Source organism: Anarrhichthys ocellatus, unplaced genomic scaffold (assembly GCF_004355925.1).
Source record: "Anarrhichthys ocellatus isolate YVR2014 unplaced genomic scaffold, GSC_Weel_1.0 scaffold45, whole genome shotgun sequence".
In the NCBI taxonomy this organism is placed as follows: Eukaryota; Metazoa; Chordata; class Actinopteri; order Perciformes; family Anarhichadidae; genus Anarrhichthys; species Anarrhichthys ocellatus.
The window spans coordinates 1,189,347-1,205,301 of record NW_022280075.1 but is presented as its reverse complement, the minus strand read 5'-3'; the positions used below and the strand labels follow the sequence as shown (position 1 = coordinate 1,205,301).

Here is a 15,955-nt window from a genome sequence, read left to right as displayed (position 1 = left end):
GAACTCTCTGTTTACAGCTAGCTTGCTGCTCTCGCTAACAATATTAGCTGCTCTGTTTCAACAATAGAAGGCTGAAATTCAGCCGTGGTGTTGTTCTGTAGGGCAGATCTGACCGTTGGTATTAATTGATGAAAGAGTAGCCATGTGCAGCATTTAAGAAATTGAGAAGCATTGAGAATCGTTGTGCATTCAAATGGTTGACAAGTGAATCGTAATCAAATCGCGAGGCTAGTGAAGATTCAACCCTCTTTTTGATACGCAGTCGTTTTATTTCTCAAAATCTGGTGATATAAGATGCTGACATCACCGCAATACATTGAAGGTGAGTGCAATTAGTGATGCTTTAAGTAGCCGGAACACACATTTGAAAAGACTCAAAACATGTCATTCTACTCAGGCTGATCCACAGACCTCGCTATTCACGGTTCACATTTGGAACTATTTTTTCTGATGGTAGGACATAAAATAATCTGTTAATTGCCATGCCATTTACTTCTACACATTCAATGTAAGGATTTGATCGTGGGATGCTGCATGCATAGAAACATAAACAGGCAAGGCAATAAACCAGACATCCTTGCACGTCCTTGTGTCCACATTAACACGCTATGAAACGATCTGAGACTCACCCTGGCCAGGCTGACCCCACCAGGAACTTTGTAGGGGACGTACTTCCTGTAGATGTGTCCTACCCTGGAGCAAGGGATGTCCTCCATCCGGCCACCACACATCCACACCTACAGAGAGAGTGAGAGAAAGAGATTCAGCAGTGATAAAAGACAATATCGGGTCAAGGTTGGGTCGAAGCTGCTGCGCTGGTGTTTGTGTAACTGAAGAGTGTGAATATCCGACGAGGTCAACAAATCAACAGAGATGAATCAAAGTGTGGAAAAAGGCAAAGCGTGGGAAGACGTTGTGAAGAAACAGCAATGTGGATCCAACAAGGTTAGGATGTAAAGAAAGGGAGAGATGGAAGCAGTGGGAGGATGTCAGAGGGACATGAGGCATATGTATTCTGTATGTACTGGTTTGTTGATGGGATCATCTTAGCAGAGAAGGATACAAAGGAAAACAATGTCAGAGTAGACATGTACAGCCAGACTCATGTTTACGACCACATCAATATTATGTTAGGTTAGATAACAAGCTTGAATAATTGCAGATGTTAATCTTCTTTTATGGAGGGTGCAGGAGTGAGAACACCATTCACAACAACTCCACAAAATGACTCCAAAGTTCATGTGTTTGTAGATTGCGGAGAGAGCAGAAGACATCAAAGGGAACAAGTCAATCATGCTTAGCTAAATGACAAAGACTGCAATTGGATTTGTTATGCTTACTTCTGAAAGGCAGCGCCGCTTTATAGCTCCACAGGGTGTGTTGTTAGAAATTTCAAAGATAGATTTTGGGTGACGTATAACTTTAAAGTCAATAAGAACAGCCTGAGGTGAGAAGGTCAGACAGCAAAAGTTTGTTTCAGATAAAATAATTCAATACATATTTAGAATTTCCTCTTTCAGCATCTAAAGAAACACTTATTATACTGCAGAAATCTTTGAAAGTGTGACACAGCTAAGCCTTTTTTTTTTTTAAATCAATTAATTGTAATCGTTGAAAACTGTTGGTGACATCATCAAAACATGTTTGGGTGTCGGAGCGATTCCTGCACTCAGTAAGAGTTTGTTTGAGGTGCTCTTTTGGTAAGGATACAGTACATGTAGACAAGAGAACCACAAGAAAGATACAAGGCACTAAACTATTAGAATGCCTTTATTGTAATGCTTAGTCATGTCGGACCTAAAGCCAAAGTCCATCGAGCCCACGTCAGGGAGTCAAACACAGTATAACACAACATGGAACCTGTGAATGTTTGGCTTCTTGACTTGATAAAGAACTTAAATGGTTGATTATCAAAATGGTTGTCCGTGAATCGAATAATCATTTCAATTCTAGGTAATAGATTTTAAAGACAGAAATGGAAATCACCAACTTGACCCCCTTTTTCAACCGATTGTGCATCAGCGTATTCTCTATTATTCAAGAGAATCCTATCCAATGTTTAAAACTGTGATGCAGGAGTTCTGGGTTGTTCTTTCTTATCTTGACCTATTTTGCCACCTTACAGCTCTGTCCTCCACCAGCTCCCACATCTCGCAATCCTACTCCTACTTCTGTCGTGACTAAAATCTACAAGTTCTAGTTAGGAAAACTGCTTCGATATCATCTACATTTCTCAAGGCTGGAGGCTTGTGTTGTGTTAACAGGTTGGAGGTTGGAGTCTTTCTCAAGGACGCAGACCGGCCACCAGAAGCTCAGTGAGTCAATAATGTGAAAAAAAAGTGTTAGTTCCCTGATTGACTTTCCTTTTTGATTATTTCCAGTAAGTCTGTTATTCTGCATCATTCCCCCTTCCTGATCCTCCAGAGTGGACATCAGCTGGCTTCCATTTCAATTCAATTACTCCTTGTCAAGTTTGTTGAGCCAGTCCAGCTTGGACAAACAGGATCGGGGGAAATAACAGATTGAATCCACCCTCTCCACATCTCGCTGTCGGCGAAGGTCTGACCTGCTGTTCCGATCCCTCCCACCATCTTTATCCCAGAGTGAAACACTTGAGCTTAATAACAGGGGCGCCTCGCTGCAGGCGGGATTGAGAGTTTGAGTTCAGCACCAGTCGGATTAAATTGAAAGTCTTATCACTCGCTTCGAACCTCTAACATCCGCTCACCTCAAATTATGAAGGCTAAAACCACACCATCAAGACACGGGACACCTTACAGCTCTTCTCAAAGACAAGTTACTAAATGCAATGGAACTGGTGCTAGACAATATTCCACTAATTCGACCCAAACAGCATCGAATGCATTTACATACGTGTGATTAATCTGACTCTATTTCTGACTGTCTGCACTTCGCTCATTTAGCACCTACTGCTGATATCAGCCCGCAACATAGTCTGTATATAAGAAGTGGACGTAGTCATGTTGACGTCACCCATTGGTTTGTGGACTGCTGTTTTGAAGCCTTGAATTCGACGACGCCATGTTGGCTTTTTGCAACCAATTAATGAAAGTTACCATATTTGGAATGCGGAGGAGTGACGTAGAGACGCTGTATACGTCTCTGGTAGCGGCAGAGACCTGTCAATCATAAGGTAGCCCCACCCTAAAGCATACTCTGCTTTATGGTCTGTTTGACTCTAAATGGACCATAAGTTACTAAATGAACATCATGCTGTATTGAAGAAGACTTGAAACTAGAGATTGAGAACATAAACTCATGTTTACTGAGGTAATAAATCAAGAGAGAAGTAGAGTCATTTTCTCATAGACTTCTATACAATCACACTTCTTTTAGCAACAATAGGGAGTCGCCCCCTGCTGGTCAGTAGAGAGAATTCACGTTTTAAGACACTTCCGCATCAGCTTCCCTCGGCAGAACCGGAGGTAGCCGAATGGCCCGGAAGCGTAGTTCCCAGTCCCCCCCGGTTGACACTGTTCGCTCTGTCAACACTGTTGCCGTTGTCTGCATTGTTAACGCTGTTAGCACCATTCGTGCAGCTAGCACTGCGACCATTTCATCTCAGACACTCTTGATGTCATGCATTGCACCTTTAACGAATGTGGAAAAAGAATGGGTGAATCCAAAATTTAGAAGGTTCTTCCTTGGCCCATGCTATAGCCTGTTTTTCTGAAATCCTGCACATAACCTCCATGGCGAAGGGAATTAGCAAAACAGAGTAACATAATGTGAATAAATTAACATGACGAAGCAGCAGAAGGTGAATATAACAGAAATGTTCAATCAAATCAAATTACCCAGCAGTGGCCTTTGTGCTGAATTGAGTGAGACGACAAAAGTCCTTAGCCGTTCAAACCAGAATTCAATTATTGTGACGCGCCGTTTTGTCCGTCCAGAGCCCGCTGACGGAGGCAGCAGAGGGGGAAGACTAGTTCTTAACATGCTGGCCAAGTCGCGAGCAGTTACGGCTGCACGATAGAATAATTCATGCTGAAGCACCAGACAAAAGCATGATCTAATATGGTATTCTGAATATGATTAATGTAGAGAGTCCTCCATGCAGCAGAGTATGTTCAGCTCAAATGACTGAAACAAGAGTGGAAACCATAATGAGGAACGTCTCATGGGCTCAACATATTTTTTTCTTCTTTAGCTATTTAGTTGAAGAGCTGTGAATAAACAAATGAATCGTTAGGAGAAACATGTGGAACACTCTTTCCTCCTTTAAAAAGCAATGCAGTGTCACAATGTAGATGCATCTCAGCTCTAAATGAGTAATTGCTCGTTAAGTAGGAGCTCTGGGAAAAAACAAGGACATACAGTACATCATGTGTGCAAAGATCCAACAACCCTGCCAGTCCCATTCTGTGATGTACTGTACATAAACACTGCACAATATGAGCAGAGTATTTAAAATAACAACTATCATTACAGCACCAAGAAAATAATGTATCCCATAATAGCTAAATAAATCGTTCTCTCTATATCTATCTTAATTAGAACTGCTACTATAAGTGCTGCTGTATGCAAACTAAGCATGCAAAAGATATGAGTGTGCAATTAATGGGAACTAAAATATTGAACACACAGCAGATGGTGATCAAAATCTAATCAATTAATAAATCAGTCAAAACTGTTCCATATTTATTCATACAATGTAACTTACAATAAAGAAAGTTTAGCAAAGTTAAATATTGCTCACGTTCATAACAAAAGAACACACAGTTCATAGTGCTCATTATATTCTACATGTATCCAATAATAGTTTGCAATATCCAGTAGAAATAGACTGACTCCCAACATAAAACATGGAAGGACCCTCTCACTTTATGGAATTAGAGACACACATTCAACATCCTCACTAAGTGACACTATTACATATGTTCTACACTCATCCGTTACAGTAGCTCCGTGTGAGGTGGTGTTGTGTGTTCGTGTTTTTACCTTGAAGGAGATCTCGTACTGTTCTCCTCCCCAGATCTCCAGCCCCGAGTCATATCCTCCCAGCTCCCAGAACCACTTCCTGTCCACAGCAAACAGTCCACCTGCCATCACCGGTGACCTGCAGGACACAGAGGTTTACACAGTCACTCCCAAAATGTCAAATGTGAAGAAATTCCCTCAAGGTGTTCCTGAGATAATGCGTTCAAGAGAAAGGACCGGACAGACGGACAACTTGTTAGAGGAAGGGGCGTCAGGAAGTGTAATAAAAGTGTGGACAATGTGACATTTAAGGTCCATCTTTATATCATCACAACCAAAATGCACATAAGATGCTCTACTCTGGGTGCTGTTGCATTTAGGATAACCGTTATGGGGATTATTGGTTGTTGCCATGGAGCGCTGCATGGTTGTCAGTGTGTACCGTGTGTGGGTGATAGTAACAGAGGCAGCGCTGAGAGTTCTGGTTGTATGAAGATGACTGAGGGATCGTGGACAGAGTCGGACACAGAGAGAAAGGGAGGGCCGAGTGTGTTCTCCCTGAACAATACACACGCAACAGCTTTACTTTATAGAAAGCCGAAACCTAACCCTGACCTGAATATCAACATTTCACACACTTGCGTCATCACCGGCAGGTATGTGACACATTGCATTGTGGGGGGTTGTCTGCAGAAAGTTGTGGACGTGCTATTCATGATACTTTTTTGTTCCATTGTGGGTTTTTATTTTAAAGCAGGTAGAGTAAATATAGTGCCAGAGACAGAGACTGTGTTTGACTGTCTCAGCAGAGGAGACGGAGTACAGTGAAGCAGACTGACATGACAAATGCAGTAAGGACAGGGATAATAATATGAAATCCAGATATATTTGTGTGTCTCTCTTATCTAATATTCTTTGTCCACCGAGGAATAGTCCAAAGGACTTCTTTTCCATTTTGTTTTCACGATGTTTGTGTAAAGGACAAAATGACGAAACTACCATGATTTAAGAGCCAACTTTAAAGCCTATAGGAGATGAACATCTAATAATGAAACATGTTCAACATATTTTCACTTGGTGGTGTGCTCTGCCAGTGCACTGACATGATGTTGATCAGGGCGTCGGTCCACAGATTAAATTCTTCTGATGGTACACACAAAAGAAGGTGTGTGATTCATGAATGTGATTACTGTGCTCTGCCTTCACTCAATTTGTTTTCCTTTAACAAGCCAGGTTTGTACACAGGCTCTCATGCTGCATAGCTCAGGTTGATAATATAAACTGGTAAATAACAAGGACCTATTTCTGACCAGATTATTGAATGAATCAAGAGAAATGCAGTTCTGACTAATATTTTATTACCGTTTACAGGCTGTGAGTCAGAGTCTGCTGTGGGCACCTGCATGTGTTTAGAAACCCAGTGACAGTCTGCACAGTGCAACACTAAATAACCCATCTCAACCGTAGTGAATTCTGACCTGTATGACAAACTACTTGAGAAACATAATGGTCCTCAGCTCAGAGTGCAGAGGGAGCTCCTCCCTCCAGAGGAACTGAATGTATTGAACAGCTTCTCATCCGGGCACCAGTGGGAGAAAGAGAGAGAGGAGGTCTCTGTATCGATCTATGCACAGAGGCGTGTTATGGGTAGTAGCTATTGGTCACAGAGGCTCGCCAAGAGGTGGACACCTTCCAAATCTCAACAATGCCTTGTGTAGACCTGAGGACTGAGAAACGTGATTGGTTGGTCCAGCTCCAGTCTGGTTTTGGGTTAATAATGGAAAAGAAGAAAACGTGTAAATGGTATACGCCAACTCTGACAGTGGTTCGTCTGTCTGTCGATTCAGTGTAATCTCAGTTTGAGGAGAATTAACATGCAGAAATAGTTTGTGTTTATTAAAAAACTTTGAGCAAATAAACTGAGATATAAAGTGAAATAAAGCAAAGAACTTGACATTCAATCACAACAGACACGGGGCTACAAGGTCATTAAGTAAAGGAGTAAATAAATATGAGTGAGCCCCTCAAATAATAATCAAACCTTGTAAAATCCCCCAAATCATAAAGAAGATCGATATCCCTCTCTTTGGTTGGGAAATGTAGCGACTGCATCGTATTTTCCCGTCTTTGGTGCAGATTTTTAAAATCATTAGAAAACTGTGATCTAGGCTCGACAGTACTTGTAGTCAAGTCTGAGCAGTTAATTGTTCGAGACTTGCTAATAAGTGTCTGCTGGAGGATGAAAACACAAAGCCGACACACACACGCACACACACACACACACACACACACAAGATGTTGAACGGTCACTTGAGTGTGAACACAAACACACCTCACCTCTGAAGTTGTGCAGGGTAAAAAAAGGCGCTGGCTTCTGGATGTACATCACTGATACCACACAACTCAGAAGAAGCTGGTGAACATGGAGGATCATTTAAACTCAACCAGTTCCTGTTTAATTCACCAGATGAGCAGCCACAGGCTACAGATGTTTGCCGATGAACAGTTTACTTTCAGCGTTAACTCATGGACTGCTGTTTGTCACCAGCTATTAAATCGGAGGTTTAATATTATTACTTGAGGAAATGTGAATATTTCTTTACTGCCTCAAGGTTTTTATAATCTGCGGAGCCTTTACACAGCGAACGACTACGTGGACATTAATCACTGTCACAGCAGCAGCTTACGCTGGCTTTCAAATGCAGGAAAGAGAAAAGGATGAAAAAAAAATACGACAGGTTGAAACAAAAACACCAGAATTCATCACAGGGTGAGCATTTGAATTTGAAAGCTGCAGTTTTTACTTGACAGCAGTAATTAGCAGGGGGGGGGGGGGTAATTAGCTTTGGCAAGTCTTGCTAGCTTACCTTCAACAGCTAACTGGGCTCGGAAAACCATTTCAATGTTTCATAATAATATTAAATATTTAGATGTTTTAGGAAACCAGTGTTGTTTATTTTATAACAGACCTCGTCTAGTGAAGTCCTTTCATATTTACTTTCCCCTTTATTACTGATAATACTTATTCTATTACTCAACGTATCATTGGAGTAATTTAATTATTTAATACATACCAACCAATTCAGGTCAAAGCACCACTGTGTCTTTTAAACTACAATAACAGTAATATCTGACAACAAACACACACACACAGAAGTGTCTGCTATGGCAGACCGTCTGGTAGCGGGACCCCATAGAGAGTCCTGGTGGCTACTGTTCACACACACAGTGAGGTAAAAGCTCAATATCGACTACAGTGATTGTGGAACCTGCAGCTAAGTTTGTTAAAACGTAATTCTTGTACTCCTTCTTAACCATTTTGATGTTACGTTTTGGCTTTTCAGAGAAGGAAATCACTTTGGAACCACAGTGTGAAGTGTGGACTTCTACTTTCAGCCAGTGAACAGTTCTACTGAATCACCATTGACCAGCAGTGACTGCACTGACCTTAACAGCTCTTAAACAACTAGAAAGATAGATACAATACTATTTCTTACAGTTAGGCTATATTTTATTCACATGTCCTTATTTAACTGATTCACTGTACAGTCGCCATTTCTGTACTGAGAAAAAATCTGTCTGGGTTTAATGTCTGGTTAGATTTGTACTCCTCTTCACTTATTCTTTGACGAAAAGCTCTTAATTTAAATTCTAAATTTATTTATTTTATTGTCAATGTTATTCTAAAATTGTTCTGCTTGTGTTTTGACAACATTTGCCAGGAGCAGGTATTCATCTTTTTTTTTAGCTGGACAAAAATCCCTGCTGGTCTTCCTAAGTCACTGTTCCTTGGCAAGTGTTAGTCCACTGAAGGATAAAAAGATTCAACTCATTGCACCATGAACATTCCAACTCACAATTTAGACTAATTAGAAATGCTCCAGTTGATATTCTCTATTTCAGTCTCTTGACCTTGCAGCTTATTGCTAAATGAAACATTGAAGCCCAGAGGAAGGAGGAGGGACGAGAGAGAGAGACATGTCGAAAGAAAAGAAGAGACGGGGAGAGAGGTGATGGCATTGACAAAAGAGACAGTGACAGAGGCATGAGAACGGGGGTAAAATCGTACTCCCACACACCTCCGAGATGGATTTTGCCATCCCACCGTGCCTCATTCTCCGCTACGTCAATGTCTATCAGAATGAAAATGAAAATCTTTGCGACTCAAATTGGATTTGCACTGATGAAGGTCATTTCATTGGGCAAGAAGAGCAGACTAATTCACGAAATGAGGATTGATTCCGATTGTTCTGCAGCTCACTTCTTCTTCTTTAGTCTCTTATCTTCCTGCACCACAGCCGCCCTGCCTGATGATACCTATTTCCCAGGATACCCAAATAGTCTTTGGCATCCAGACATAGAGAAACGTTGTCTAACTAATCCCCCGGGGCTCACAAATGGAGTGTCTGGCATTACATGCAGCTTTTTGGCCATACAAATGGCAAAATGTGTCTCTGGGAATAGTTTATTTATTCTAGCTTCCATTACTTAAAGGTCACCTGCCATGAAAGTGCTGCTTGTGGAGGAAGCGGTTGGTCCTGTTTGCAATGGATTAATGTTGGAGTTAATGATTATGTTTTTGCAATTCATCTATTCATCATTTTGAGTGTAGAATGTCACAAATTGTGAGAAATCAGAATTCCCCCAAAGTGACAAAATGAAATACCAGACCGAAGGCCGTAATATCCATTTAACAATGATATGAAACGGAGAAAAGGAGCAAATCCTCACATTTGAGAGACTGGAAACAGCAATTTTGCATTTTGCACAATAACTGACGACTTAATCATTTTCTGTAAATCTACAAATTGCAAAAAAAGCTGAATTTGCACCACAAATGATGTTAACAGTATAAATACACATGTTTTCCTCGAGTATTTGACTGCATCTCACCGTCTTGCTGAAATCAAACTACTGTTTTCCAGGTCAAGAATACATTTTCACACTCAGTTAATATTTATGTATTTCCAATAACCCTCAACAACAAATGTGTTCATTTTTTCAAATTAAAATTAAATTAGCTTGACGTCATTACACACAATCAATAACCCAATAAGTTTGTATCACCGTCTTACAATGATTGATCTGAACAATAACATCCAATTATTGGCCAGAGTCCATAATCCTTCTCCCCGAAGAGGAAGAAGAATAAGAAAAGAATGTGTAGAGAACCAAGGAATCCTTCCTAAAAAACTACAACCCATAAATATGTTACAGATTTGCATTTAACCTGGTGTTCGTAAAATGTGTTGCCCAACAGAGGAAGACTACTGTCACTTACTGTAGATTACATCCACACCGAGGTGGATCAATCTGAAAACATCTTGCGTCCACACTAACGTTTGAAGGTCACTTTTTAACTGCCAGCTCAGTGTGGACAGACGGACAAAAAGGAGACAAAAAATGAGCATTTTCCGATTGACCGTCGGCTGAGCGTAAATGTAGTCTAATGCTATGGACACTATTAAGCCCCAAACTGCAGCCCTGTCATTGCCCGTCCTGTGCAGCACGCAAAGTTTAATAGTCGATGTGTGTATGAATGTGGAAACAGGGCAGCGGACACAATTAGATAATCAGGATAGAATCCTCTAGCAAGAAGTCAAAAATGTCAAAAAAATGATCTGCACTCACTCGAAGGGTTCGCTGGGGTCATCCTTCTGCAGCTCCGGAGGGATGGGTATCCGCTTGTAGTACATTTCCCAGTCGAACGCCCCTCGCATGGCGTCCCCCGCCTGCGTCTCGTAGCCAAAGTTGTCGTGGTCGATCACGTCGATCATCGGACACACGATCGTCTTCCTGTTCTGGGCGATTCGGTCTGAGAGACACAGATGCAGGCAGACGGGTTGGTAGACAGTTAATGGCCAAAGATGTAAACTTCAGAAGGGCAACATATGGCAAGTCCATGTTTTTCTACAGTATGAACATACTGTACATTTCACCTAGCGAGGTATGAGGACGACAGTTGAATATCAGATTTGCTTTCTTGTACTTTATCGTCTATCAGGACTTTTTTGCAAAAAAATATGCACATTTGGCAACTCATCACACGGTTACAATAAGGATTCATGTCAGTGCAAAAGGCAGAGTATGGACATGTAATGCTGATATTGTGCGTGCTTTTGTGTTCCTCACCCAGCAGTGGAGGCAGCCAGTTGACGTTGGACTCACAGTGAGAGTCCAGGAAGGTGATGACTTCTCCTTTGGCGGCGCCGGCTCCCAGCAGGCGAGTCCTGATAAGCCCCTCCCTCTTCTTGGTCCTCAGGATGCGAACCTTGGGCAACCTCACCATGTACTCCTCGAGGGCCACCTTGAGGTGCTCTGTGGAGATGGAGACGGAGACGGCGGTGATCAGAACGGTGAATATTGTGAAATGTTTGTGAATGTCACCAAAAGAGCACAATAGAGTCATCGGGTAAAATGGGCCGTAGTGACATTTTACCCGATGACTCCCTTCAAAGTCAGCTTTTCAAGAGCAAGGCTTCAGAAAGTTGTCAACAAATGGCAAAAACCTCACTTCCATGCTCTCTTACAAAGGAGATCAAACGAAGACTAAACCATTAGCAGCCGCCATCAAACGAGACATCTGCCTAGGCCACATGCTGCAGACTGAAATGTTTCCCTGTAGGCCAACATCACACTCTCACTCAGACTGGGAATAAAAAGATCACTTACCTTTCTGCACTCAGATTTTTTTTTTTGTTTTTACATCTTTACTATAGTCATTAGACAGAATGTTACCCTAAAGAGAAAGAATCCAACCGAGAGGAATGACATTAAATCAGCCCTTCATAAAACCTTTTGGTACAAAAACAGTGTTTCAGTGATGCTCACGATGGTTTCAGCAGACAGAACTCACAATGGCCTATGAGGGTATTACAGATACTGCGGCGCCAAATTATCACTTCAGTTTCTTGTCAGTGAGAAAATAACACGACGCAAGAATTTTTATGACATAATTTCAAAAACTCGTGTCGAAAGAGATATTGGTGCAAGGCATGGTAGTCGGTTCAGATCAAAAGTGATTTCAAGTCTTTCTCAAGCTGCAGGAGCCAATAAATGTCCCGCTGCTTCTGCTCGAACAGCAAATATACTGGAAGGTGACAACATACAGAAATGCAGAGAGAAAAGTCAAACCAGAAACTGAAAGAAGGCATTAATCAATCAAAGAGGCGGTTATACATACTACACATTTTTCTCCCACCTCTCCTCAGAGCTGCCTTTGAAAGAAATCAATCCTGCCCCTAAATGGAGCCTGTAAATCTTTCTGCTCAAACGTCAAGTCAGTTCTGACAGGTCAATAAAAAAAAATGGACGCCGGACTCAAGGCCATGTTTCATTCGCTGTCCCACTACTGTTGCCGTGTTTCCAAAGCAGAGACACCGTCGCAGAGAAACACCATGAAACTGATCATCAACCCTGGTCCAGCTGGTTTTGTTTCCCTGACGACTAAAGTGGTATTAGCACTTTATTTATTCATTGTTACGGAGAAAAATCCTAACTGTGATAAAGGCAATTATTTAAATATAAGATATGTGTAAAGGTATCTGTCCAATACAATCCATCATCTCCCTGTTTTTCAATCTCTATTTCAGACCTCAACATGTTGCTTAGTTTTTCTTTAACAGCCTGTCTGGAACACAAACCGTTTCATTTAACCAAAGAGGTTGTCTACAACCGAGAATTTCAAAGTGCAAGACAGGCCTCCCCAGGGGGGCTCCAAACAGTTTCAGAGGAGGCTCAGTGAATGGGAGTGAAACAAATATTACACTAGCTAGTCACAAGAAAATCATGAAAAATAGATTGGAGATGCAGTAGTTTTGTGGAATTTTACTGTTTTTCCCGCTTTCCTTGGAGTCAGAAACTAATAAATGCTGAGGACAAACCTTTTTTATGCATTTGGTGTGCATTCTGGTTATGCCAAACGGCAATATTAGGCTCTCTTGGCTCAATTGTTGAGTGTCTACGGTGTCAAATAAAAACATAACCATGATCCCATAGACAAGAAGTGAGAAAAACTAAACAGGTAAACTAAGGAGGGGGGCTGGCATCAAATGGTCAGATTCTTTGATTGCATAGTTCTCATTAAAGTCAAATGTGGACTCAATTATGAACTTTTTAGAGATATGTTTACATTCCTATAAGAGGGTTATCGGGAAATGTATGGTTTCGATTACAGTTTCAAAACTGAGATATCGTATCGGCACTACACTCTTAATAAATAACTAATAAAAGGGATGGTCCCCGTAGGAGAATCCTGTTTGGTTCCTGGTAGAACCTTTAATAAGTGTTGCACCAGTAACTTTTAAAGAGGGTTCTATCTAGAACCCAACATAGAGGGTTGTACCCAGAACCCCCTATGAAAGGCTCTGCAGAGGAACCTTCTATGTTGTAATTGTTTTACCCAGAACCTTCTCTTGATGATCTATCCAGAACCTTTCCACCTTCGAAGAGTGCTAACCAGAACCTACCCAGGGGGTTCTACCAATGCTTCTAACCATGCTTTTAGTGTCACAGTTTAGCCTGCTGCCATGGGACCCACTTCCAGCAGCCTTGGGCTCCACGAAGCTCCTCAAGGGCCGGTGCTGATGTGGTGCTGCAAAAAACCCCAAACAGTCATGGTTCACAATCACAGTTTTTGGGTGAGTGGGCTGGCAGGATCTTTTCACACCCATGCTCCCAACAATCTCTGGAGAACTCCTTCCAAAAAGGACTCGTTTGATGAAAAGGGCTTTTGAAAGGGACCATTAGTCTAACAAGTCTTCATAAATGGGTCCTTCCGAAGCAAACATCTTTGGATGGAGCCTCGGCCCTTCAGTGAGAACCCTTTTGGATACCCAGCCCGACATATTTTAGCACCATACATGCAGTGTTGGTTATACTACTCTCTTGTTCATATTGATCAAAATAACACCATCTTTATTCTTCAAATAAATGGGGTTACCAACTAACTGCTACTACTACTATTACCAACTGTTCTTCAAAGTCATGTCAGACAGTAAGTTGAAGCATTTTCAAATCCTTGTGCTGCTTTTAAATGCTGACATGAGAATCTGGCGATAATGTCATGCATTTACCTGTCCAATTACCTCGGGCAGATAAATTGTTCTCCTTGACCAAAATACCAGCTTGAACACACACACACACACACATTTCCACTATCAGCGGCCCAATTGTGTAATGCAATGGAAGCCTTCACCCTGTAACTCAATTCTGACACGAAAATATATATACTTCTGCACCTGCTTTTAAACTTCTACACAAAGAAAGTGCGTAAGGCCTCACAAAAAAGGTCCATTATTTGCAGAATACAGGCAGACATTAATAAAATATTGCCTCTGTCGGTGTTCCTCATTGATAGCATGTCTTACAAATGGGCCACTGTCACTGAGCAACCCCCCTCCAACACAACCACCTAATTGGATTCTGAATATCAGAGGAGGGGATGGAGGAAAGGCAGCAGTCCTTTCAAACCCTCTCAGGCTAAACTGCAGCTGTTACAATGACAGACAGAATGCCTTTACCTCTGCACTCTGTTGTTTCCTTCCTGCCTCATTCTGGCTCTCCTCTTTGTCCCTCCCTTGTTCCTTCTCTTCATCTCCGCTCCGTCACTCAGCTCGTCCTTGGCCTGTTTTGATGCCGTTTGGCAGCAGCTGCCTCTCGGGGTGACACGCCTGATTCCGACGGACAGCTGAGATACCGAAGACAGCAGGACCGGCCAAAACCAACAAACACGAAGGCGGCAGGTCCTCAGATCTGTCTCTCCCACTTTCTCCCTCCATCCTTATTTCCCTTCCCTCTCCTGTGATTTATTTTGTAATTAGCCTGATTAAACAACAGCCGATCACCTCAAGTCAAACAGCACCAAAACCCACCATTACTTCCCCGGAAAAGGCAGTCGCAACCGGAGTGGAACTGACTAGACGTTATTAAAGCAGATCAAAACAAATTAGAACAGGGCAGTAATCAAGACCAGAGTGAGGAATGCTGTCTATCAACCTGTCACACAGGCCTCTGCTGGTTAATCCTGAAGGCCCCATTCGGGAAGCAGCCTGCCTGAAGTGGTCTGGTCTTAAATGAACCAGTCACATGTGTTTAAGCTACGGCCAATAGCTTTGTGATAGATGATGGATTATTAACAAAAGCAAAGATAAATCCTTCATTAACATGCAGTGCAGTTGAAAAGTAAAGTGACTTATTTGTAATAAGACAATAAAGATGAGGGCTAATTGTTGATTGGAGGGTGTTTACATCTGCATCGTATTGTGGAAACTGTAGGCCTTTAATAGTCCCCAGTTATATTGTAAGCACTATATAAAGTACTGGTTAACAAGACACTATATTATATTTTCGTGCCAATATACAGAGATTTTTAAGTGTCCTAACTTTAGAAGTTTTCCAGGCAAACCCAACTGGTAGGAGACCGTGGGGTAGAATCCAGAACACACTGGAGAGATTAAACATCTCATCTGGGTCTGGATCCCCCTGGGAGGAGCTGGACAATGTTGCTAGGGAGAGGAGAGTCTGGACTAGCTTAGCTAAGCCTGCTGCCACCGCGGCCCGATCCCGGATAAGCGGCAGGAAATGGATGGATGGACCCTTAAACCTGAAAGTCAGCAACACTGTTTCATTTCAAATCCACTGTGCCGCAGCACACAGACAAAAGCCGAGGTAAGGTAGAATATTAGGATATACATCATTCATACTTTCTGACTGCACTGTGCTTTTAAAGATTCTGTTTGAAACCTGCCCACAGTATGGGATGTGTTGTACTTTTTCGCTTTTAAATATGTATACTGTTGTCTTTTGAATGTTTATTCTATTTAATTTAAAGTAATGAACAAATGCGCTCCTATTGAAGTAAAATAAATAATATATTTTACCTGTATAATTTGTCACCAGTTTGTTTAATAAAAAAAGTATATTCAATTAAATGAATTCACCTGTAAAACTAATATGTAATTATTCTATATTAAACTCATCACAGCATAAATATGTGCTGCGGGGTTTTGAC

General features: G+C 41.6%; 1 protein-coding gene across 2 annotated transcripts in view; it reads right to left on the bottom strand.

Annotated features, from left to right (window-relative positions):
* Positions 1–15,955, bottom strand: part of LOC116395230 (polypeptide N-acetylgalactosaminyltransferase 10) — a 70,467-nt gene that overhangs the window by 7,465 nt on the left and 47,047 nt on the right. For both annotated transcript variants that reach the window (XM_031868938.1, XM_031868939.1), the window contains exons 5-8: positions 11,077–11,262; positions 10,576–10,759; positions 4,966–5,083; positions 630–737 (exon numbers count right to left, since the gene is read on the bottom strand). In XM_031868938.1, coding sequence (XP_031724798.1) covers positions 630–737; positions 4,966–5,083; positions 10,576–10,759; positions 11,077–11,262 — 596 coding nt within the window. The remainder of the gene's footprint in view (positions 1–629; positions 738–4,965; positions 5,084–10,575; positions 10,760–11,076; positions 11,263–15,955) is intronic.